Source organism: Plutella xylostella, chromosome 16 (genome assembly GCF_932276165.1).
Source record: "Plutella xylostella chromosome 16, ilPluXylo3.1, whole genome shotgun sequence".
Lineage (NCBI taxonomy): Eukaryota > Metazoa > Arthropoda > Insecta > Lepidoptera > Plutellidae > Plutella > Plutella xylostella.
The window spans coordinates 4,648,187-4,671,622 of record NC_063996.1 but is presented as its reverse complement, the minus strand read 5'-3'; the positions used below and the strand labels follow the sequence as shown (position 1 = coordinate 4,671,622).

General features: G+C 37.5%; 1 protein-coding gene across 4 annotated transcripts in view; it reads right to left on the bottom strand.

Annotated features, from left to right (window-relative positions):
• Positions 1-23,436, bottom strand: part of LOC105390242 (flotillin-2) — a 195,508-nt gene that overhangs the window by 7,584 nt on the left and 164,488 nt on the right. For 2 of the 4 annotated variants that reach the window (XM_038118864.2, XM_038118865.2), the window contains exons 2-5: positions 22,306-22,400; positions 21,534-21,735; positions 1,101-1,333; positions 479-598 (exon numbers count right to left, since the gene is read on the bottom strand). In XM_038118864.2, the coding sequence (XP_037974792.1) occupies positions 479-598; positions 1,101-1,333; positions 21,534-21,735; positions 22,306-22,400 (650 nt within the window). Of the gene's footprint in view, positions 1-478; positions 599-1,100; positions 1,334-4,572; positions 4,897-15,937; positions 16,313-21,533; positions 21,736-22,305; positions 22,401-23,436 lie in introns of those variants that run through there. The other 2 variants (XM_038118866.2, XM_038118867.2) reach the window with 2 other exon arrangements.

Below are 23,436 nucleotides of genomic sequence, written 5' to 3'. Positions count from 1 at the left end.
CTGACTGATGAGACGCAGCGTTGTCGGTTAAGGTAACTTATTCGCCTTTGTTTCTAAGCCTAAGGTGTGTGTGATATCATTTAGACCTGTATGTCTAGGTATAAGTATCTAATCTGATATGAATGTGTTTCATATTAAACAGAAGCTTAAACACAAAATGAACATACATATTCGAATATAAGTATTTTTTTATGAATGCGGGACTTTATCCTACTCATATTACTTATAAAGGCGAAAGTCTGTGAGTATGTTTGTTACTTCTTCACGTCAAAACGGCGGAACCGATTTTAATGAAATTTGGTAAGTATGGAGTTAGGTGACACCCTGGATTAACACATAGGCCACCTTTTATCGCGGAATTCCCACGGGAAAACGTTTTAAGGCGAAGCGAAGCTCTCGGCAACAGCTAGTAGGATATATTCATACTAGCTCGTCCTCGTTAATACTGTAAATAAGCTACTTGCACATAAATACTCACAGCAGTGTTGATCTCCTGGTCGAACTGCGCCTTCTGCAGCTTGAAGAGGCGCGCGTTGTCCTCGATCTTGGTGTCCATCGAGTACTTCACGTCCATCGAGCTCTTCTCACATTCAGCTTCCTGCAATACGGGTTCTAATGTAGCAATCGTCATCGTCATCATCATCATTACCGACAGATTCTATTTAAGCTATTATCATTTTGATCACTATCATCATTACACCTAAATCTTTAGCAAAGCTTTCAGGGAACGTTGCTGATAATGAATTTTGTATCAAAATGGAATAAGGCATCTTAAAATCTTGGGCTAGTGTACCATACGATCAGAAAAACAACATAAACGCTACGACATCACAACTAGAAGTTTGACTACTGCTAGGAATGGATAAAGCCAGGCGAAGGGCCAGGGCCAACTGCTTAAAATGTTCATAAAACATTACTTTTCGGAAATCAGCTGTATTCCATGATGTAATCAAACTTGGAAACACAAATAAAATTGTTGGTCCCACCCCGGGCATCGAACGAGGGAACTTATGCAATGCTTCTACCGACCGATGCCAGTAGCATGCATACCAGGGCACCATATCCATATGCTTCCAAGGAGGACAAAAACCAAATCTCACCCGAATCCCAGCGTCCCTATTAGCATTAGCCACTCCGGTATCAGCGTCCCTCTTCACGTTCGCCGTCTGCGCCTTGCCCAGGCTGGCCAGGTACTGCACGTCATCGTACACATCCTTGATGGTGAAGGACAGGATCTCGATGCCCATCCGGCCGACGTCCGGTGCTGCCACCTCGCGCACAAGCGCAGCGAACTGGTCCCGGTCTTTGTACACCTCTTCGACTGTAAGCGTTCCTGGTAGATGGGAGAATTGAGGTTAGCTTTGCAATAATTCAACATACTTTTAGATAGTGAAAAAAAAGTTCTAAGTAATTAATTAATATATTCACAGCGAATTGGTCTTTTTACACCTCTTCGACTGTAAGCGTTCCTGGTAGGTGGAAGGAGAGTATGGGTTAGGTTTGTCGTGGTTAAACACGTTTTTTTTTTGGTTTGTCAGTAAGTATGGTGCGAAATAAACATTAGGTATTAGGAAGATTTAAACAACATAAAAAGCTTTTATCGCTAAACTTAAGGTTTAATAAGAATTTAAATAAGAATCATTGATTTATTAATGGGACTTTCACATTTACATACATATTAAGTACTGGAGATGTATGGTAAATCGAGGGTTAACTTTACAGAGCCTCTCAGTAACAGGGGTTGTACATGGGATTGTGGTGCGTGTTGCTATTAAAACGCGGCCTCTACACAGCTGGTCCTGTACTTACCACACAACACAGCTGCTCATAATGCCGTTAGCTCTATGCTCATAGTTTGTAAGTATTATATTCATGTTTATATGTTGTATGTTTGTGAGTAAACAATACAGATACGATACAGACAGCCATTTGTACGTAATATGTGTTATATTAAGTTTTTTGCAATTGTGTTCATGTTTTTTGTGTAAAAATAAGAATATCTTATCGTATATTTATCTTATCTTACAGTTAACTACATAATTATCAATAAGTACTAATCTTTGCCACAAATAATTGCCACAAAAATCCACAATAAGCCATTTTTTTACAACAGTCTTACTATCGAGAAAAATCTTGAAAAGATACGCGGTTCTTGATAGGTACCTAATTGGATTTCTGTTATAATAAAGGTCACTTTATACAACAATTAACCTATTTGAGCTCACCGACCTCAATAATTTGGGACGAAATCTTGTCGCAATATATCTTTTCACAGTTAGTCATCATTTGTTCAACAATGCATCTGATATTCGATGAGCTAAGTATAACTTATTCATTTTATATTTCGCAATACCGTGGAGGTACATTTTTACAAAGTTAGTAGCGGTCTTCATATTTGGTTTTAGCATAGAACATCGCGGACTCGGGTGTGGTTTTAGGCACAAAAACAATATTTTTTTGGCTAAAAAAACAGTTAATCCCATTTTAATATTTTGTTATAATAAATATAATAATAAAGCTGCAATTAAATCGGTCCATCAGGTTTAGTTTAGAAAATCTGCAATCCATTGGTAAGTTGCGTTGTCGCAGGCAGCGTCATCCATGCCACATTTTTTATTGCTGTTCCTTTGCGACCACTACGATGCGATAGCAACGCACCAATGGGGCCACACCCTTAGTGAGTAGTCACGGCCAGAAAAACCAAAAGACTCCAATGAGATCACAGTAACCTATTCCTGATTACGAAATATAATTTTATTACCGACCGATCGTAAATACATAGGTATTTACGAGGTATTCAAAATCGGAAAACTGGTGTTTTTACGTAGTAAGTACCTACATATAGTTTGATTGAATGTTTCAAATTATGTTATTCACATTACAACTATCAAAATATTAAACATAAAAGTAATTGCTCCTTCACCAAAGTTTTCTGAGTCCTTCGTCAAGTCGCGCGCCTTAGAGTCGCGCGCCGCGCGAGTTGGCATCTACTGTTTTTTTATATCATCAACTCGCGTGCCCATGTAAAGTACATGTAAAGTACGGTCAGATGCAAACGAATTGAAACTAAAAAATATAGTTAAATATTGTCCCCTGGCTGATTAGCATAAGAAGGTACCGACTAGACAGTCGCCATTAAAGTAGATGCTTTGATTTCGGGACAATAAAGCCTATGTTGGAAGTGCGGAATGAGGCAAAAGGGGATGTGACCTATGACGCATGATACCCAAGATTGCTATCTCTCTCATCCCGTGCGCCAATTTTACCTGTCATAGCTATGTCCTTCAAGTTTTTGTTGCAAAAACCGGTTTAAAGGGTTAAAACGTCATTGTTTTAGTGACGTCGTTTTAGTGTTACTCCTAATAGTCATAATGCGAAGCAGAGATGTACAGAACTTTTAATCTTGTGATTTTTTTATTATTTATGATAGTTTTACTTAGTAACGTTTGTTATAAAAATCATTTATAACAATTAAAACTGTGATTTGTAGTTCCTACATGTAAGACTGATTTTATTAGTACCTAAGTAATTATTAGCCAAATGCTTTTTTTAGTTTCCTATTGATAATTTTAGCCTTAATTTCATATATTTTGTTTTAAATAATTTAGTTTGATAGTAAGTGCAATGTTTCTCTCACATATTGTGATATTATTGTTTATTTTTATTTGCTTTGTTATATAAGATTATAAAAATATGTGTGAATTTATGTTGATAAGTAATAAGCCAATTTTTTGTTGTTGATTATTATTAGAATATTATATCTTAAATTATACATCTCCGAAAGGATATTGTGTTTTATTTTAAGGTAAAGTCCTATAAAATACCCTATACATTTTAAGTAGTTACCTTAAGTATAAATAGCATAATAAATTATAACTTTTGCGGCTGACTCTACATATTTTCACAGTCGAGCGAGTTGACGACAAAAAAGTAGGTAAATACGGGAGTGGCAACTCGCGCGCGGCGCGCGAGTCTAAGGCGCGCGACTTGACGAAGAGGTCACGTAACTTATTAATAAATTACATAAGAAAAGTAATCTATTCTGTATAGACCGGTACGCTACAAAAGTACCTTATACACAGTATTACTTTACAAAGTTGTATTTGTCGTAGGTAAGTACATGAAGTAATAGGTAAAAGGGAAAAAAATAATGTATCTTTGTCCCGCAATTTTAATACGAGATCTGTTCTCTGTAATTTTAAATAAAATTAATGCCTCGAGTCCCTTTCTTATCTTATTATAATAATATTTACCAACTCTTAACGGAGCTTTTCATGCATAATTATTTATCTGTTTCCTTAATAAATTCTACAAAAAAGATTTCAAAAACTTTTCAAAGGCAGTATGGAATGGAAAAATTACGAAATTGCCATAAATTTGGTTAAACATAACGACAGTTTAAACTTAGGGGATCACAGTTTTTTTTGCTGTTGACAGTAGGGCACGGAGTGTATTTCTTTTCAAGGCAAAACATTTTATAGAAAAGCTTACAAGAAACGCTTGAGGATAAGATGTTTAAACGTATAAACACAGGCGGACGGGGAACTTATCAGGAAAACGTATAACACTTACTTTTTAACGTTAAAACACGTTATTCCAATGGTCATTACGATCGGCAGCAGCACAAGTCTCGTTAACATTTTAACACTTAAATATTTTTTATTGCACTTTATCACTACACTATTTTACACTGTGGAAGACTCTGTTTCTATTTTTACACTGCTAGTTATATGTTGATTCTTGATATGATTGGATCTAATCGGTGATGTCAAATACAGTTGATATGCGGCTAACGAATGCAGTTTTATAGGGTTTGTCACCTTGAATACACTTCCCAGTTTGAGCTAGCACTAGATTCTGACATGAATACCAATTACTTTAGTGTTTATGTTATTAGACCTAATCTGACCAACAGATGATAATGATTGTAGGTATTGCAACTTTGACATTCCAATGCACAAGTTATGTACCTATTCCATTTTTTTTTTTTTTGGGAGGTAGCAGCAAAAAAAGTAACAAGTAAATTTATTAGATCTTTTAATTAATTATTGTTTAAATACAAATTTTTTGTCTCAATACAATTTTTTGGTATAATTATATACATAAAGTTGACTAATAATTGTTGGCAACATCATCTGACTGCTATTTGTTTAAACTACAACTGAAGTACTATTACTGTATGCAGTAGCAACAAACTGCACTCACCTGCCAAACCTTACACTATAAAAACAAACACAGCAATCATGGCCACTGCACAAGACATCCTAAATAAACAGATTGGCATAGAGAAGGTGCTTGGGTCCTGGATGGAGGACTATGAGCGGAGGCTGAAGGCCTCTAGTACCCCGGAGAAGACGAAGGATCTCGACAGCCTCACTAAGGACTTTGAGGCATTCAAAAAGTCAGTGATGGACATCTTGCGCTTACTCCAAGACCAAGTTGTTGGCCTTATGCAGCAGGTGGACGAGCTAGACTCTCAGAGTCGACGCAAGGTCTTGCTCTTCTCTGGCATATCAGAAGACCCCAATGAGCACCTTCCTGGTGTAATCTCCAATATTGCTGTGGCTAAGCTGGGGATAGCTGACTTCCAAGAGTCTTCTATGCAGCAGTGCATAAGATTGGGTGCACCAAACTCCAAGCGACCGCGTCCCATTCTTGTCAGACTAGCCAGTATGACCACAAAGGCAACCATTTGGTCCAAGAAGAAGTGCCTTAAGACTAGCTCAGTGGTGGTCTCGGAGTTCTTGACCAGGACAAGGCAGGAGCTGTACAGCCGCAGTCGCAAGCACTTCGGCATCCGGGCGTGCTGGACGGCCAATGGGGCCGTGTATGTAAAGCTCCCTGATGACAGCCGCGTCAAGATCGTGTCGGCGGCGCAGCTGGACGAGCTGTGCAGGAAGCATCCTGCAGCAGCTCCGACGACCACGGCGGCCGCGAAGGCACCCGGTGACAAGGCTTCGTCTAAGCCCAGCAAGCCGGCTCCCTCGGCCGCGGCACCCGTGACGCGAAGTAAGGCTACTGTGTTCAAGGACAAGCGCTAATACGTGTTTTTCAGTGTCTAATTATTCAGTTTTTCAGTGTTCTTTTTTCGCACTTTAGATTGGAGGTAATTAATTATTGTTTAAAATGATTCCACCTTCAATTTCATATTTCTTAATATTTCTTATTGTGTTTGTGTTTGTTTTCATGTGTCAAATCAAATTGTCAATGTCACATGCATTAGTTAATCTGTTAATTTCTGTAACGAACTATATCAGTAACGATAACGTTAAAGTCAATCTCAGAATAATTATTTTTGACACTTATTATTTTCTTTGTACTAAATAATTTTAGGGTTCTGGCAATAATAGTGCAGGTAGTTAAAATATTTATTTATATCAAATAGTTATAGAATATTATTTTTAGTTAAGTGTTTAATCTTATTATATTAAGTAGGTATATTGTATTGTATCTATTAAGTATATATTTTTAATATGAGTATTTATGATTCTGCCCATAGTGATGATGACGATGACTCTTTTCTCTCATGTTCCTCAATTGCCACAGCCAGCAGTTGTGACTTGTCCTACGTTTCTCTTTCTTCGAATCTCAACAGTGCGTTTTCGAACTGTCCGAAATCTCTGAATGTAGTTCACATAAATGCTCAGAGTATTCCGGCTCATTACTCCGATATGCTTGCATCTTTTGATAATAACAACATTCATGTCATTCTTGTTTCTGAATCCTGGCTAAAACCTTCTCTTGACTCATCTTTATACCCTCTTCCAGGTTTTCAGCTAATTCGGAATGACCGAACTAACAAAGGTGGAGGTGGAGTGGCTATCTATCTACGTAGTCATATTCCCTTTACGATCGTCAGCAAATCTCCGAGTGAGTATTCTGAGAAAGCCGAACACCTTCTGATAGAAGTGCGTCTAGGCTACAGCAGGATTCTCCTCGGAGTTTGCTATAGCCCTTCACTGACTGTAAATTACTTTTCCTCCTTCGAGAAGCTTCTTGAAGATTTCTCTCCTTTATTCGACAATACTATCGTCATGGGTGACTTTAACACTTGCCTTCTCAAAAACAACTCTCGTTCTAATACCTTGCACTCCATTGTCACTTCAAAAAATCTTCACATTTTACCTCTTCAAGCCACTCACCATCCGCCTAACTCAAATTCTACTCTCCTAGATTTGATCATTGTTTCTTCTCCCGATCTTGTTATGAAACACGGTCAGTTCACAGCTGATTGTTTTTCATACCACGATCTTCTTTATCTCTCCTACAAGGTCCGCACTCCCAAACCTAAAAAGCGTACTATTCTCCAACGTAATTTTAAAAAAGTGGACATGCAGCGACTTTTTGAGGATGCCAAAGCCATTGATTGGGCACAGCTGAACGACATAGACGATATTGACGAGAGGGTAACTATGTTTAACTCTCTGCTCACAAACCTGTTTAATAAACATGCACCCCTTCGTCCTGTCCGTGTCAAACAGCTCCCTGCCCCGTGGCTTACGGACAAGATTAAAGGCTTCATGACGAAACGAGATCACGCCAAGTACCGCTACAAGAAACATCCAACTAAAGAGAACCTGAAAGTGTACAAGGAGTTGAGAAATCGATGCAATAGAGTGTGTAGGGACGCAAAACGCCGATACATCCATACATCCATAGAAAACTGTGATAATTCGCAGTTGTGGAATTTTTTGAAAACACTGGGCATAGGGAAGTCTAAGGCAAATTCTAACTTCGACGTTGACCTCTCTGCTCTTAATAAGCATTTCTCTACACCTCCATTAGTTCTAAATGATCACATTAGAACAGAAGCTCTTAATCATCTTTCTTCCTTGCCAATCCCTGACTGCCCTTCTTTCAATTTCAAACTTGTTACTGGCCGTGACGTTAAGAGATGCATCTCTGATATTACTAGTAAAGCTGTAGGTATTGATGATATCAGTGCCCACATGATAGTTTCTATTCTGGACGTCATTTTACCGCACATCACCAATTTGATGAATTATTCTCTCCTTTGTAGTTCTTTTCCCAGCCTTTGGAAAAAGGCCTTCATTCTTCCACTACCAAAAGTCCCTAATCCCTCGTCCTTGTCCCAGTTCCGACCCATCTCCATCCTACCCTTTCTGTCCAAAGTTCTCGAGCGCCTAGTCTTCGAACAGTTATCCTCCTACCTCTCCAACAACCAACTCCTGAACTCTTTTCAATCCGGCTTTCGTCCAGGCCACAGTACAGTCACAGCTTTAATAAAAGTCACCGATGACATCAGGCACAACATCGATAATCAGCAAGTTACTGTCCTTGCGTTGCTGGATTTCAGCAATGCATTCAATTCGGTTGACTTTGAGTTACTCCTTGGTGTTATTCAATCTCTTAACGTATCTCCGGCTGTTATAAGTTGGTTCGAGTCTTATCTCAAAGGGCGTCAGCAGTGTGTACGTACAGATGCCGAGAGTTCTTCTTGGTGTTCAGTTCTGGCTGGCGTCCCTCAAGGCGGCGTCCTTTCTCCTTTACTTTTTTCCCTGTTCATCAACATTCTGGCTAGCAAACTTACTTCTAACTACCACCTATATGCAGACGATCTTCAGCTCTATGCCGGTGTACCACCAGAGAGTTTGAACACAGCCGTCAGTTGTATAAATGAAAACTTGAAAATAATTTCTAAGTGGGTCAAGTCTTTTGGTCTATTGCTCAATCCTTCGAAGTCTCAAGCAATTGTTCTCGGAAGCTCACGAATGCTTCGTAAAATTGACTTTTCAGCTGCCATGAGAGTCAGGTACGATCAGACTGATATACCCTACGTAGCTACGGTAAAAAATCTTGGCGTGATCATGGATTGCACTCTTTCTTGGATTCCCCAAATAGATGCTGTCAGCAAGAAAATGTTCGCGTCCTTCCATTCTCTTAAGCGCTTGCAGTACTTTCTACCACTGAACACTAAAGTTACGTTGGCACAGTCCTTACTGCTTCCTATTCTTGATTACGCCGATGTAAGCTATCTTGACCTCACTGAAGAGCTACTCAGCAAACTCGAACGTCTCCAGAACTTGTGCATCCGATTCATTTTCGGATTGCGCAAATATGATCACATTTCTGAGTATCGAGCTCAATTACAGTGGCTTCCAATTCGCCTTCGCCGGAATACTCATATTCTCAACTTATTGTACAGTGTTTTAAATAACCCCTCATCTCCCCAATACCTGAAGTGCAAGTTCTCATTTTTGTGTTCTCATTCTCAGGGTAGAGCATTGAGGTCGGTAGAAAACAAATTGTTGAGCATTCCTGTTCATAATTCCGCCTCATATAGCGATTCATTCGCTATGAAGGCAGCGTGTCTGTGGAACTCCTTGCCAGAGAGCGTGCGACAGTCACCATCGCTAGCAACTTTTAAAAAAAATGTAAAGAATCACTATTTTGAATCGTTAGGTTGGCAGATAAAATAATATATGTATATATATATTTTATAATATATATTATATATAATTTAAAGTATATATGTATGCAGTTCTATTTTATATTTATAATTTATTATGATATTATTTATATTTATATTTGTAGTTTTGTTTCATGTTTACTTTAATAATAGTTAGGTTTTATGATTTTTGTTAATTGTACCTACTTCAAATTTAATTAGTTAAAAGATTTAATTTTCTATTTCTCTTTCACCCAGTCGTAGGTTGGCTGGAAGAAATTGCTTTTTGGCAATAAGCCCGCCTTTGTATACGTCCTATATGTTTTAAATTTGTAATCTGTTTTGTATATTGTTTGTTTGTGTACAATAAAGCGTTTATAAATAAATTCATTGAGGTGGGATTATCTCTGCATATAAATATTGAAACGTTATGAATATCTAGTGATCGGATTAATTATAATATTTATCAAAAATACAATGATGTAAAGTGAAAAATATATTTAGAGTCTCTAGGTACTTAGCTATATTCTTTCTTTTTGATAATAAAAGTAATAGGTTTAAAACTACTATTAAAATACCCAAAAATATAATAAAATAAAAAAACAATTTCCTGAAATATTTCTTGAGGTTTTTTACTGCTTTACCTAAATTATATTTTTGACAGTCACAAATTCACTACACAAAATAGATTAGAATATAGAACACCTTTACAACGACTTTAAAACCAAACTGATCCTTCCGCATCACCACACCGCATGATATATATTATATCCTTGCGAATGATGAGTTAATTAATCTACTAATTGCTAAAAACTAGGTTAAATTAATATTAACATTCGCGGTGTTGTCAGAAACAATGACTAACTTCGTAAAAATACGTTTCTAACTGTTAATGAAGCCCTACGAAGGGCGAAGTGTGGCCTTGACAAGGGTCTTCTCTGATAACATAAGCCCGACGATCGTATGCGATACTAATTGACCCATTTAGCACTAAGACTGTATAAGGCCCTTGGACGCCTACGCATTGTGGAGATGCGTTGAGTCAATAGGAAGTGTAGGCACCTTGAACGATGTTCCTACCTAAGATCTATTCCTTACTTCGCACATGTACTTAAACAATACAGAATCTTTTATCAAATTTAAAGTTTTATCGACACGGTATCTAAATCCTATCAAAATAAATAATAGATTTCATGAATAACTGAGATATTCTTAACCTTCTTTAGGTAAAGTACATTATCTTTTAATAAACAACCCCAACAACAGAATCTCGAGACCAACTCGAAAAACTTGCCAACCCGTCTAATCCATCAACCTATCACTGCAACTGACGGACAAACGCGTCCGACTTGCCAGCGACTACTGTAACTTGAGCTGTCGGCTACCCCTGGTAGCAGGAAACGGGAGTGTGGTCCGGGGGTCCCGTGGCTGGTCGCACCCGCCGCCCGCGACGGCCGCGGCGGGACTGACGTTCACAAGCGACGGGAAGCTTGCTGGAGCCTGAAGGCGTGTTTCGATGGGATCAGCAGTTTTTATGATGAATAAGGGTGACTGATGGAGACTGCTAACAGGGAGATTGGGTGTGGGCTTGAAATTTGATATTTATCAAGCCTCAGAAAAGATAACTAGGTAATACTGTGCAAATACACAGAAATTTGAAATTTCCGAAGAACCCTATAAAATTTCACTTACGTAAAATGTTATTTATCTAGAACAGTGTTTTTCAACCTTTTTCATGACGCGACCCCCTTGGTATTAAAAAATATTTCGCGACCCCCTTGTCCCTTCGGTTTTTTTAACATGTAGGTATGTATTAAAGGGGCCAAAAAAAATTGGGTTTTGTTTTATTGGCTACCATTTAAAAGGTCTAAATATAGTCAAAGTTTCTTATTAGTTATATAAATACAGGATGTTGCAAAAAGGGTATATTAAGCCGAAAACTACATGTGCATCAAGGTATATCTAAGCCCAAAAATTTTAAACACGCGAAAAAAAATACTTACCCTTTTTGCAACAACCTGTATAATTTAATTATGTTATTATTAACAACCTCTGGATTTACTTTGAAAAATCGATCGACGTAATTTTGAAAACCTTTATATTTCAATAAAGTTAATATTATTTACTATTATTTTCTGCACTCATTGGAAGCAAACATGACCTGAATCAATCAAAAAACCTTCTCTAATTTAATAATTTACGGTGGGAGGCAAGAAGACGTAAGAGTAGATTCGAGCTAATTGTATTCTTCTTCTGTAGATTTCTCGGGAAAACTACAGATTTTGGCCAGATTTAGTAGTAGTTTGCTATAAAAATCCATGCTCGCAAGGATGGAGTAAAATGCTTATGATCGCTGATCTATCTAATAAATAAATATTAATTAAATTAATTATCTTTATGTTTTTTTTCACTAAAGTACCCAGTTTTTTCGACCTCTGGCGACCCCCTACAGAAGCTTGACCCACAGGTTGAAAAACACTGATCTAGAAGAATGTTTTAATTGTTCGAAAGTCGAAACAGACATTGTCGTTTGTACGATGTTAGACTTACATACGCAATTGTTCAGCAATTTAATAGACAAGGAATCGAGATTTTCCTGGCGACACTTTGCTGTTACATCAATTCAATTTACATTCCATTCCAAGATGCTTACAAAGGTTTCGGGCTGAAATAAGCTCTTAAAACTATGCGCTGCTTCTACTTAAGACCCCCACTTTGTCCCCCATTGTCGGATGTCTGAACGGATGGCCACTTAACCTGAAAACGACTGAAACATTCGCGGGGGCGACCCTACGATTTACTGGCCCATTTATAATCCCGGATTACGTTTTGATCCTTTGCGTTTGAGCTTCTAACATATTTCATTTGCCTAGAATGTTCCACTGCCTATGATTTGGGAGGGATTGGCGGGACTGTGGTGGAGGGTTAAGGATGATAGATGAGGATAAAGCAAAGCCATCTTCAAGTAAAGATGTACAAAATGTTAGGCACAAATACGGCAAACGAAGCGAAGCTTTTTAAATGAATGACAATCGGTATTGGTTTAGACTACTTTAGACCCTATGTAGGTACATTGTAGGTAAATTTTATTGAAAACTATCAACTTTAGGAATCTTTAGTTTGTTATACAAACATACTCGTAATAGCAAAAATTTGTGTAATGTAGAAATACAATACAACTACAGTTATTGCAAGAAAAGATCCCACAGGCTTAAAGTATTGAAGATAAAGCTATATATGGAGGCTTGGAATTGTTTCATAAAGCGAGCTTATTGAAAGTTATGAAGCTTAAAGGGGTTCACTAGTAGTTCATTGGGCAGAAGAGAGACCGAGGGGCGATTGTTGCGAAGCCTAGAGGGAGAGGCCTATGTCCAGAATTAAAAGTGTGTATGCTGCTCATTTTGTGTCTATACTATATCTTTCAAATCATATTTAATTAAAGAAGACATAATTATTAATTAATTATAAACACCCTGATTAAGTTGAACAATTTTTTAATAATCAGCATTAAAATGTGGACTATCTAAGACACTACTTTTTAATAGTATGACATGGAGTCTCAGGAAAACTAAAAAAAACCGTCCCCGGCTTCCCTCTTCTGTAGCAAGACGGGGAAAGCAAGATATTAGATGAGGATATATTTACGTATCCCTACACTAAAGTATCGAGACGAATAGTTGTGCGAAAAGTCACGTAGAAAACTTTTATTTGCTCCATTTTAAACCACTCCCCGCTCTTTGTAGCTTGGAAGTGCATTCTCTACATTGTCAATAAGTACGGGACTGACTAGGACAATTCAGACTGGGTGATTCTATGTTCCTTTATATTAATATAAATCAAAAATTATCATAAAGAAATACATTAAAGACTCCGGAAATTGAACGTAGTACCTTGGAAGAGAACCGCTGCTCTACTGAACTCACCCGAGCCGCGTGGTAGTGATACGCATCTATCATTAAGGTATATAGTTTAGTGTAAACATAGTAAGTAAATAAATAAGTAAGGCGACCTCCACAGAGCCACCTCACTGCACGTTATCATCGCACCTCGAACTTGACCGAGAGCGGTCGCGTGACGTCACACGTTGTTCATTACCGCACTGACAACTTTACAAAACGCGTCGTGAACTTTTGACCACGTAGACCAAAAGAGTTGACATTGTTGTAAACATTTGTCTATGTGTGGTCACAGTCATCTGTGTTTTATAATTATGTAAATTGGGTCAACCGTTCATTAGCGGTGACTTGAAAGCAAAAATAAACACACTCCTATAAAATTTAATATTTAATAGTCCATTGTAGGACTTGGGCTTCCTCCAAGACCGGAAGAATTATTCTCATAATCTCCACACTTGGCAAGAGGATAACAGATATTGTACATCCAGAATCCAGCCACGATGACAAAAATCTGTTTTAAAATGTATATATGCCCCCGCTGGGTATCGAACCCGGGTCCTCGACACAATAAAGTCAGAGGCACTGCGCTATGCGGTCGTGAAAGTTATCAAAATAAAATCCTTATAATTTTTGGGGGGTTACAAACTATTTTAGATACACAGATATTCTTTATTCCTACACTTTTTAGGTTATTAACGCGCTTAAAACTTCAGGTAAATATAACCTTGTGACCTCGTGACCTTTCCAAGTAAAATAGAGTGACAGCAGCTGCTGTTGAACTTGTTCAAACTTTTCACGTTCAGTCAGTCATCTGTCAACGGCAGCCTTCAGAAAGCCTGTATGAAAATAAATTGTTTTCAAACAATGTACCTACTGTGAACATGACTATGGGCCCTATGGCTAAGCCAAAACGAAATAAGTAGATTAGTGATTATAAAGACATTTTGAATCAAAAAATCATAGTCAAAACAAGTTCGCGATAACACAGGACGAAAAATAAGCATTAAGCATACATTTTGAAATAGTTTTTCTTTAATAATTATAAGTCTCTTCATCAAGTCACCTCTGAAACAACAACAAAGGTAAAGCATTAGAAACGCACGTCTATCTTTTTGAGGTACGCAATTCCATAGTCAATATTAAATAAATACCTAATAAAAAATGAAAATTTTCGTTTGTGATTTTCGTATTGTCTAAAAATAGTAAAATACGCAATTTGCTAATTTAAAAAACAATTGAAAATCCATTAAATCTCAAACGGTCCTTGACATTCTAAAGTGTCATCGAGATCTAGACTGTAGATAATGTATGTGCAAATGTTATCCAAACACGATAAATGGTTTTTCAGGTTTTGCAGAAGAAATTGCTTCTAATTTAATATTGAGAAAAATAATTAAAAAAAAATCCTTCCTGTCATGTAAGAGATCGCTCTTAGCGATAAGACCGCCCATTGTTCATTGTTTTAAGTTTATAAGCATTCTTTGTATGTTTTAATTTTTGTGGTGACCAATAAAGATAATATTTTAAATCTGTATTCTTTGAAATACCAAATAATAAACAAAAAAGTTATAAATATTTTTCTCTTTCTATGTTTAGGTACTTAATCTCTAGATACAGCCTCCTGATTTTATTAGTAACGAACAACATTATACCCTTTGTTTAACTGTCGATAACAATTTACGAGGTAATACCGTTTGTATTCTCCCGGGTGAAAACGGTCGGAAAATGTGGGCAAGTTGCGGAACATTTTCTTACCTGTATCAGAGAAATCATAAGGTAAGATTTTGAATTGTTTCTAATATAGCATAAGATTACTAGCAAAATATGGCCCATCAACCTTTTCCTAAATCATTATTATTATTTTTTGGTACTAAGATTACTATTCCTGGGAATATTCTTAAGGATAGGTAGGTATTTTTTTATATGAGAAATTATTGGTCTTGTAATTTTTAATATAATGAATATTTTACGTAATTAATAAAAAAATTAAACCGAACGGCACTAAAAATTGTGGGAATTAGACTTATAATTGTATTTATGTTCACGACTCCAAGCGGAATTTAAAGTTACATAACTCAAGATATTAAAATTTAAGTACATATTTTGTACTGTGCGGATCGCTTCGACCGTTTCGTGATCTAGTACTATACTGGTCGAAGGAAGTGGCAGATGCACTGCCTGTTATGTTCGTTAAGAAGATGAGGAAATGCCATTACTGATCACTATTCACTTCTAGTGTCTCTGGAGATGTTTTCTGTTAGACTCTTTTGTTGTTTAGTGTTAGACGTTACTAGTGGACTGACTATACATTCGCCGGACCCGTCTTTTTACATAAGTAAAGTCTGTTTTTTAATCTCAGATACTAAATTGTCAGATTCCGAACGGTTCATGAACAGTCGAGTGACGTATCGTTCTATTGGCGGTAACCGAGCTTTTTACTCTATCTGGTTATTTCTATGAACTATTTACAAAGTACATGAACTAAAAATGTCCTCAGTCGTTCCGTACCTTTAAATAACACCCCTTTTGAATAATATTATTACCAAATAAGTAATTTATGTTAAAATTAAAACGTAAGGCTATTGAAACCTAACGCAAAAATTCCATATTAAGAAAATGTATTTCTACATACCCTTTAACAACAGCATAAGTAGCTCCGACAGTCAACCCGAGATTAAAAGCTCCCATCCACACCAGGGACATGGCAACAGATAGCAATTACCGCGATGGACAACGGAACACCACTCTGTCATATGCACCACACTAGAGAATCGAAGTGTATACGCTACTTTAAATACAAAACTAAAACTGGCACAAAACAAACTGAAGTTGATGGAAAATAAAAGTGTTCTATTTTCAAAATATGTTGCAGCGAAAAATATTTGAAGTAAAATTTGACACAAAAACGCGGGATAGGCTTTTTAACTTTTTAATTTTAACAGCGAGGAAATTAACTGAATATCCTTGATCTTAGTTTCGATTCGCAGTAACGAGTTTATACGTCTGTGAAGGTTCGTGTACCGCTTACAATATAAAGTGGGGGTTTCCCCCCACTCCCACACCCTCGGCTGCAAATGTCGGTTATTTTCTTTCAACATTGTCTCTGCTGTTGATGGGGACGTAATTTTCTTCAGTGTTGCACTTGTTCATTGTTCGTTTCTTGCGTACATGAGACAACGTCTATAAGATTAAAAATAACAAAATGTCTTTCAACTGTTTATACGTTGATAATACTGTATATGTTATAAGTTTTAGTGCCAATTTCTCCATAGTAGAGCATAACCAGGGATTATTGCTTGACTTTTGACAAATCTGTCAAGAATTAAATATGGAGATGACGTATAATTGATCAACCTTTCCCTGGTTACGATTTAACCGACTATTGTGAAATTGCTTAAGACACCATAAACTGTAAAACATCGGATTCGCGTTTACCCTTACAGCCTGTATCCATCAAGTAATATAACTACGATGTACTCTCTTCTATACTCTTCAGATACCTTTCAATAATCAGTCGATTAAATGTATTCACCGTCAGAGATAAAGTTTGTAAATTGCTACCAGCTGCGTTCTTCTGAGGAATGGATCGGGAAAGTTCCAGAAAGTTCGACATGACCTAATTTGTCCTTTGCTTTCCATGAGTAGGTATAGCTGCATCATCAATATTTCATTATGAAAATACGGCTTGTTTGTGCAGCGGCCATATTAGATATTTTTTTAGCCAAGCCGGTGTCACGTCACGTTTGACCCGAAAAAAATATAGGTTATGGCATCGAAAAATTCCATTCGTGGTTGTTGTTTTATGAATGCATTGTGAAAGTGATTTTGTATTTCTCTGTTGTATGAATCATTTTAAACCAAACTATCTATTCTATTCTGTTAAATGTGGAAGTGTTCCTGCATCTGGCTCACACAAATGGAACATTTGTCCATATCCCCAAAGTCAAACTCCCTTCACAATTTTGGACCACTGTCCCACCACGGTGATCCACTGCGGGTTGGTAGATTCGTGTATCATCATCCGCACATCTAGATAACAATTTTATAACAAAACTGTAACTAAGTATACTCAGAAAATCTTATAATTATACCAGTGCAAATTGCGGGATAAAATCCCATGCGGGCGGTAATGACAGGTCCCTCACCCGGCCCGGGTGAAAATGAAAACTGCAAGACATAGAGCCTACGTGACCACCAGCATGCAGCCAGGGAATGTACCGACTGCAAAAAGAGCATACAACATTGTTAATGAAAATAATCAGACTTTTTGTTCTTATTGCGTACGGCAGCAACGACTGTTGGGCAAAATAAAAAAGTTTATGGGTCCCAGAACAAGTAGGTATAGCCAATTATGGATTCGATTTTGATCACAGGTATTTACGACGAAGCTAAGCATAATTATATCGTTACATTTATGTATCTACGTGTATTTTTAGGCTTTGTTTTTCGAAATGGGTCTAAACACGGCCAAAAATACCACAAACGGGTCTTTCCACGGCTTACGACTAGTTTTTGCGAACAAACAAACTCATTTTAGCAACAAATATTTCATGAGTATTATTAATAGACTTTAAGAATTGGATTGAGTCAAAAAGAGATATTATGTACTAATATTAATCAACTAAAAATTTATAGAATGCAAGAAGAATATTTACCAATTATTGTATCTTTCAACTGTCTTTTAGTGACTGTATATACTTGCATTTTTTTCATTTGTCACCTATAGCAATTAGTTATACCTTTTTTTAACGAGGAAAGACATCTGACAGGACCCTTATTACATTCGAATAAGGGTAGTTATTGTTTGTATCAGATGTCTTTCCCCGTGAAACAAGGTATAAGTATTTATAAACCTTTTCCATCACTTCATCCCTATGTCATTGCTGACAGTATCGAAGACGTGGCATCACATGCCATGATGCAACCCGTCGTCGCCGGGCATCAGGCATTCCGATAGATCCTTGAATGTGTCACTACTCACGACCTAAACCATCGGCATCGTGCCGAAGAAATGTCACAAGGTTGTGAGTGCACAGGAAATATAAAAGAAAGATATAGAAAAATACACTTAGGTACTATTGTACTTATTAATTGTGTAGCACTTGGATTTAAACCAATATTATAGCACATGTCCATGGATTAAATGTGTGGATAAACTGAAAGTCCCTTCCCTTATGAACTGCGTCCTGTAATAATCAATTCATAAAGTACCGACATCGCAAACATTACATTGAGTAAGTAATGCTATAAAATAAGTTTACCTATTGGGTAAAGATATGATATTCTTATATTCACCCCGAGTGCTCAATAACTCAATAGTAATTAAGTGCTAGAGACAACTAGAATGGAATAATAAATCCACTACATCGATCCATCACGAAAGCATCGTGACAAATAGCGTGGTTCCGTACATCGGAAGTGGATCGAGCGAGGTCGTAGTTTTAGCATTTTTGTTCCGGTACCCTCATCGATTTGTACAAGTCATTGGTTCCTTTTCATAGGGTTTTTTGCCTTTTTCCCTAATCTAAGGCTTCCGTGATCATGATATTTAGGACTCAATGCTGGCTCTATTGCCTCATAATGTTGTAATAACACCGACCCGTATCGGGCTAGTGTTCAGCAATACGTGTACCTACAAACTACCTATAACAGCTAAAAGCTAATGGTGGTTTTTGCGGTGAGAAATATTGTTCGTGTATTATTTTGGCTTGGCGAATGATATTATTATTATTAATCTGACTGGTTAATAATATCATCAAAGTGAAAAACTCTACTTCAGTTTTAGTTTTTGCCATTGAGTATGAATGGTCTGGAGACGAAATAGGCAGATGTTCCCCTCTGCCGGGGTGGTAGGCCAGAAAGGCCCACCGATTTATAAAAACTAGTTGCAGTCTCAATTTTCACTAGACTCAATCTAGTTGGCAAAGCGTTCGTTTCAAGGAAAATGATTTGTTTACATACTAAAATGACAACTTCAATTCATAGAATATCCGGATTCCGGATTTGATCACGGATTTGGTCATGGTTTATTGTTATTAGCAGTTGCCTAGCAACCAATTTCAAAAAAATGCAATAGTGATGTACCAGTAAGTAGATATTTTGTATTGATCGACAAAAAAAGTTAATAGTTCATAGGATCTCACAATTTATTTTATTTTGCAAAATATTTCGTTCATACATATAGTTACAAAGCGTCCGTAGTCGACCGGGCTTCAGTGATCGTAACTGATCACTGAGGTTAAGCAACAACTGGCACGGTCAGGCATTGGATGACCATTGGATGGGTGACCGATTTCAAGTGGTTCTTTTCTAGACTCCTCTCCGTGCTTCGGACGGCACGTTAAGCCATGGGTCCCGGTTGCTGCTTCGGCAGCAGTCGTTAAGCCTAGTCAGAGGCCTTCGGGCGGCTTGAAAACATCTGACAGTCGGGTTGCCCACTTACCCGACAACTCTCTCAGCACAAGCTTGCTTGTGTTGGGGTCCACCAACCCGCACTTGGCCAGCGTGGTGGACTAGGCCTAAAACCCTTCCTTCATTGAAAGGAGACCCGTGCCCCAGCAGTGGGGACGAAATGGGTCGTGATGATAGTTACAAAAGTTAGTAAGTATAATATAATTAATACATAGTTAGGTATATACTTCGCGGCTTCGTTTATTTCATAATTTAAATAATTTGTAATTAGTATGTCCAACCCATGCTCTCGAATTCATCGATAACACTTATCGATAACTGTTACATCCATTGGCAATAAAAATGACGACACTGTGTTCATTATTAAATTTCACTTCACATAACCCTTATTGCTGGGTATTAAAACTCATAATGACATATCAAATGGGACATAATCATGGTAAACGGTAAAATTTCCCCCCGCAAAAATTGGCAGACTTTTTTGTATCAAGAAAGATCGCTATGACGCTTCCCGAGGGTACAGGGTTTTTGCTATCAAAGAAGATGAAGGTGGGCGAAATCAATATGACTTTTACACCAAAATTACCACAATTGTTTTTCAGGTTTTACCAGAAGCGAGGTTGTAAACAAAAAGGCATTTTTGAATGTTAGTTAGTTAAATTTAAGTCATTCTAATCTCATTCTATCATCATATTGCACTGCATATGTATATTTATGTATGTCTGTAGGCATGTATTATGTACCTTTATCAAAGGCTTGACACGTTGGCCAGATGCCACACGGAAGGTTCCGCAGTCGGAAGACCCGAGTGAAGGTCACCGAGGTCAAGCCCTATCAGCTTTCCGTTTCCGGTCGCCATTTCATTTGTATGTACTCCTGTACCTATACATACAATAATGTATGTCGGTATATGTATTCTTGGCAATGACAATGCAATGACTGAGATTTATTGCTATTACGGTTGTCTTCCGTTATATTAAATATCGTACACAGGTATGGTAAGGGTAAGGAATTAGGTAAAAAGCTTCAAAGTGGCTTGAAATTTCTTCAAATTTTAGTACCGTGATGTGTTATTCATAACTGTTGATAGTAAAGTTATAAACCATTTTCAGCAAGTACCTATCTAAGTACACCTAACTCTAAGTAAATAAAAGTTAATTAGCTAAATTCTGTCCACATATATTTTGACGTTGATATGACAAGCCTGAAAGTTAACTTTATTGCTCTATAATGTACTTATAACATTTTGTAGATGATATTGTGCATAAGGAAAACTAGTATAACTTATAACTCGCTAGGAAAACTTTAGAACCCTAATTTTGATACTTTATTATTGTGAGTTTATTTTTAAAAACGCCACCTCTACCGCTTCACGAGAACTACAACAGTAACTGGGGAATATGGTTACCACCAGCTTGCTCTAAAGCTAGAGCTGAAAACAATGCATGGTTCTTAGTGCAGACGATAGGTGGCGCTGTCTACGTAAACTCACAAGACACTGGCCCTTTTCAGCTAAATAACTTACAACACTGCAAGTCATTCAAGTTTTTAGTATAAAAGTAAAAATAATTAAGTTTTGTTAGTAAATTCATAGCAAAATTGTTAATGTGATAAAACTATAACCTGTATATGCATACAAAATAAGTATATATAGGAAGAGCGGAGTCTCCTGGCACAGGTGTTTCTAATACTTAAAAAGAGGTTTCAGCAACTAGCATTTAAGCATATTTTTGGCTAACGTAAATAAACAATTATGTTTTTTTTAATTCGGCTTTCTGGCCGGAGCCGCTAAAAATCAATCTACTCATGCAACTTACCCAGTATAGCCCTGAGATGCCCCTCGAGCGTCTGCAGCACGGTGACCTTGATCTCTCTCACAGACTTGCCGAGGAACTGCTCGCACGCGGTGGTGAGCAGCTCGTCCTCGTTCATGATCTTGCACTGCGCCACCCCGGTCACTGTGAGTGGGACGCCTTGAGCTGTCTCCACGTACTCGCACATCGGGTTGAGGGTCATCACCTGGGGAAGTAGTTGGTTTGTTAGGGTTGGGCATAGTATGGTGATGAAATGGTTTGGTTGATTCGTAAGACAGCTAAAGTAAACGGCATATACAAATATACATGCATACATACATACCTGTGCACTGTGCAGTGCACTATGACGAGAGAATGATTAAAAACAATGACTTAAAATCTGCAAGCTAAGGTGGCAGTGGGTCGGTCATATACATACATGTGTATACCGAAGAATCAATGACCTGGGAGACGTATTCTTAAGTGCAGACTAAGAACAAGCAAACGTAGCCACCGCTGGACCTTAGGTAGCCGGTTGTGGCTGCATGATATAGGCCGAGCAGACATGTTGTAGCACTTAGGAGAAGCCTATGTCCCGCAGTGGACGAGTCGGAGTTGATGATGATTATGACTATGATGACCGACAAATAATTGTCATTAGACTGCTGGTGAGTAGTGGTGGCTGGACGAAGGCCGAGAAGACAGAGCGTTATATATGGCGATAGGGACAGGTCTATGTCTAGAGTAGGTGCTGATGATGGTGATAATAATGATGATGATGATGATGATGCTGTACCTCTAGTGAGATGCGCTGCACGTCGGTGACGAGCCACCAGGCGAAGGCCCAGCCGCCCACGATCGTGCGCTTGCGGGACGCGCCGAAACAACCGCCTGGAACAAGGAAAACGGAAGTGTTAGTAGGAATTCAACAAATGACAATGGGCGTTTTGGGACCTATGTCCAATAAAGATGAATCATACATCGTTGGATAGCTCTTTTCAAGTGAGCAAATAAATATTATGACGACAAATCCGTATAAGTTGTCGATTTTGAAATATATTCGTCGGAAGGTAGTATTACACGTAATACACGTAAACACGTATTATTAAATGGGAGAAATTACTTTCAACTAGTTTTATTTACTGAGATAATAAAGAAATATAATATTATATTGAATGATGTTCATTTTGTTATAAAAAAAAAATAATGTGAAAAAATACTAAAAACATTAAAATTACAGAAATAAAATATAAAAACTTTCAACGTACGATTATTCTAATTGAACAGTAAATCAGGAGTAGCACTTCCGTTATTCATATTCTGCAAAAAAATACCTTTTCAACGACGTATCACTCATTTCTATTGGTGATGGTCCCAACTTCCATATATTGGTGCCCATCATCATTTGAGGTTATTCCTGAGAAATCAAGACAGAAATGGAGGCCTATGCTATAATCGCTAACAGTGTGCGATAGGGGACTGATAATGATGATTGTGATTATAAACTTGCAGAAAAATAAACCTATCTATTGCCGTGTTAAAACTACACACGATCATTATGTTTTAGTAAATAGGCATTTTTACCATAGTAGGTACATAGTACATCATAACTCTGTTTTTATCGCCATCAATGAAGCGCCATGTAATATGATACACATTGAATGTGCTTTGATATGCAAATTGCTTTTCATTGTACTTATTAAGTGTTTACTCAATGAAGATTCCATACCATTTCTTTACACAAGTAGTTTCGTCTATTTTTAGACATGTTGCTTATAAATAACTTCATATGTATACTTAACATTCCCCGACAGATTACTATCATACCTAGTACTAGTACTACCGGAGAAAGGACACTCACCCCGCAGAGAGAGTAAATAGTATAATAGATAGACAGGCAGTAGTTAGTGGCCCAACCCAGCCCGGG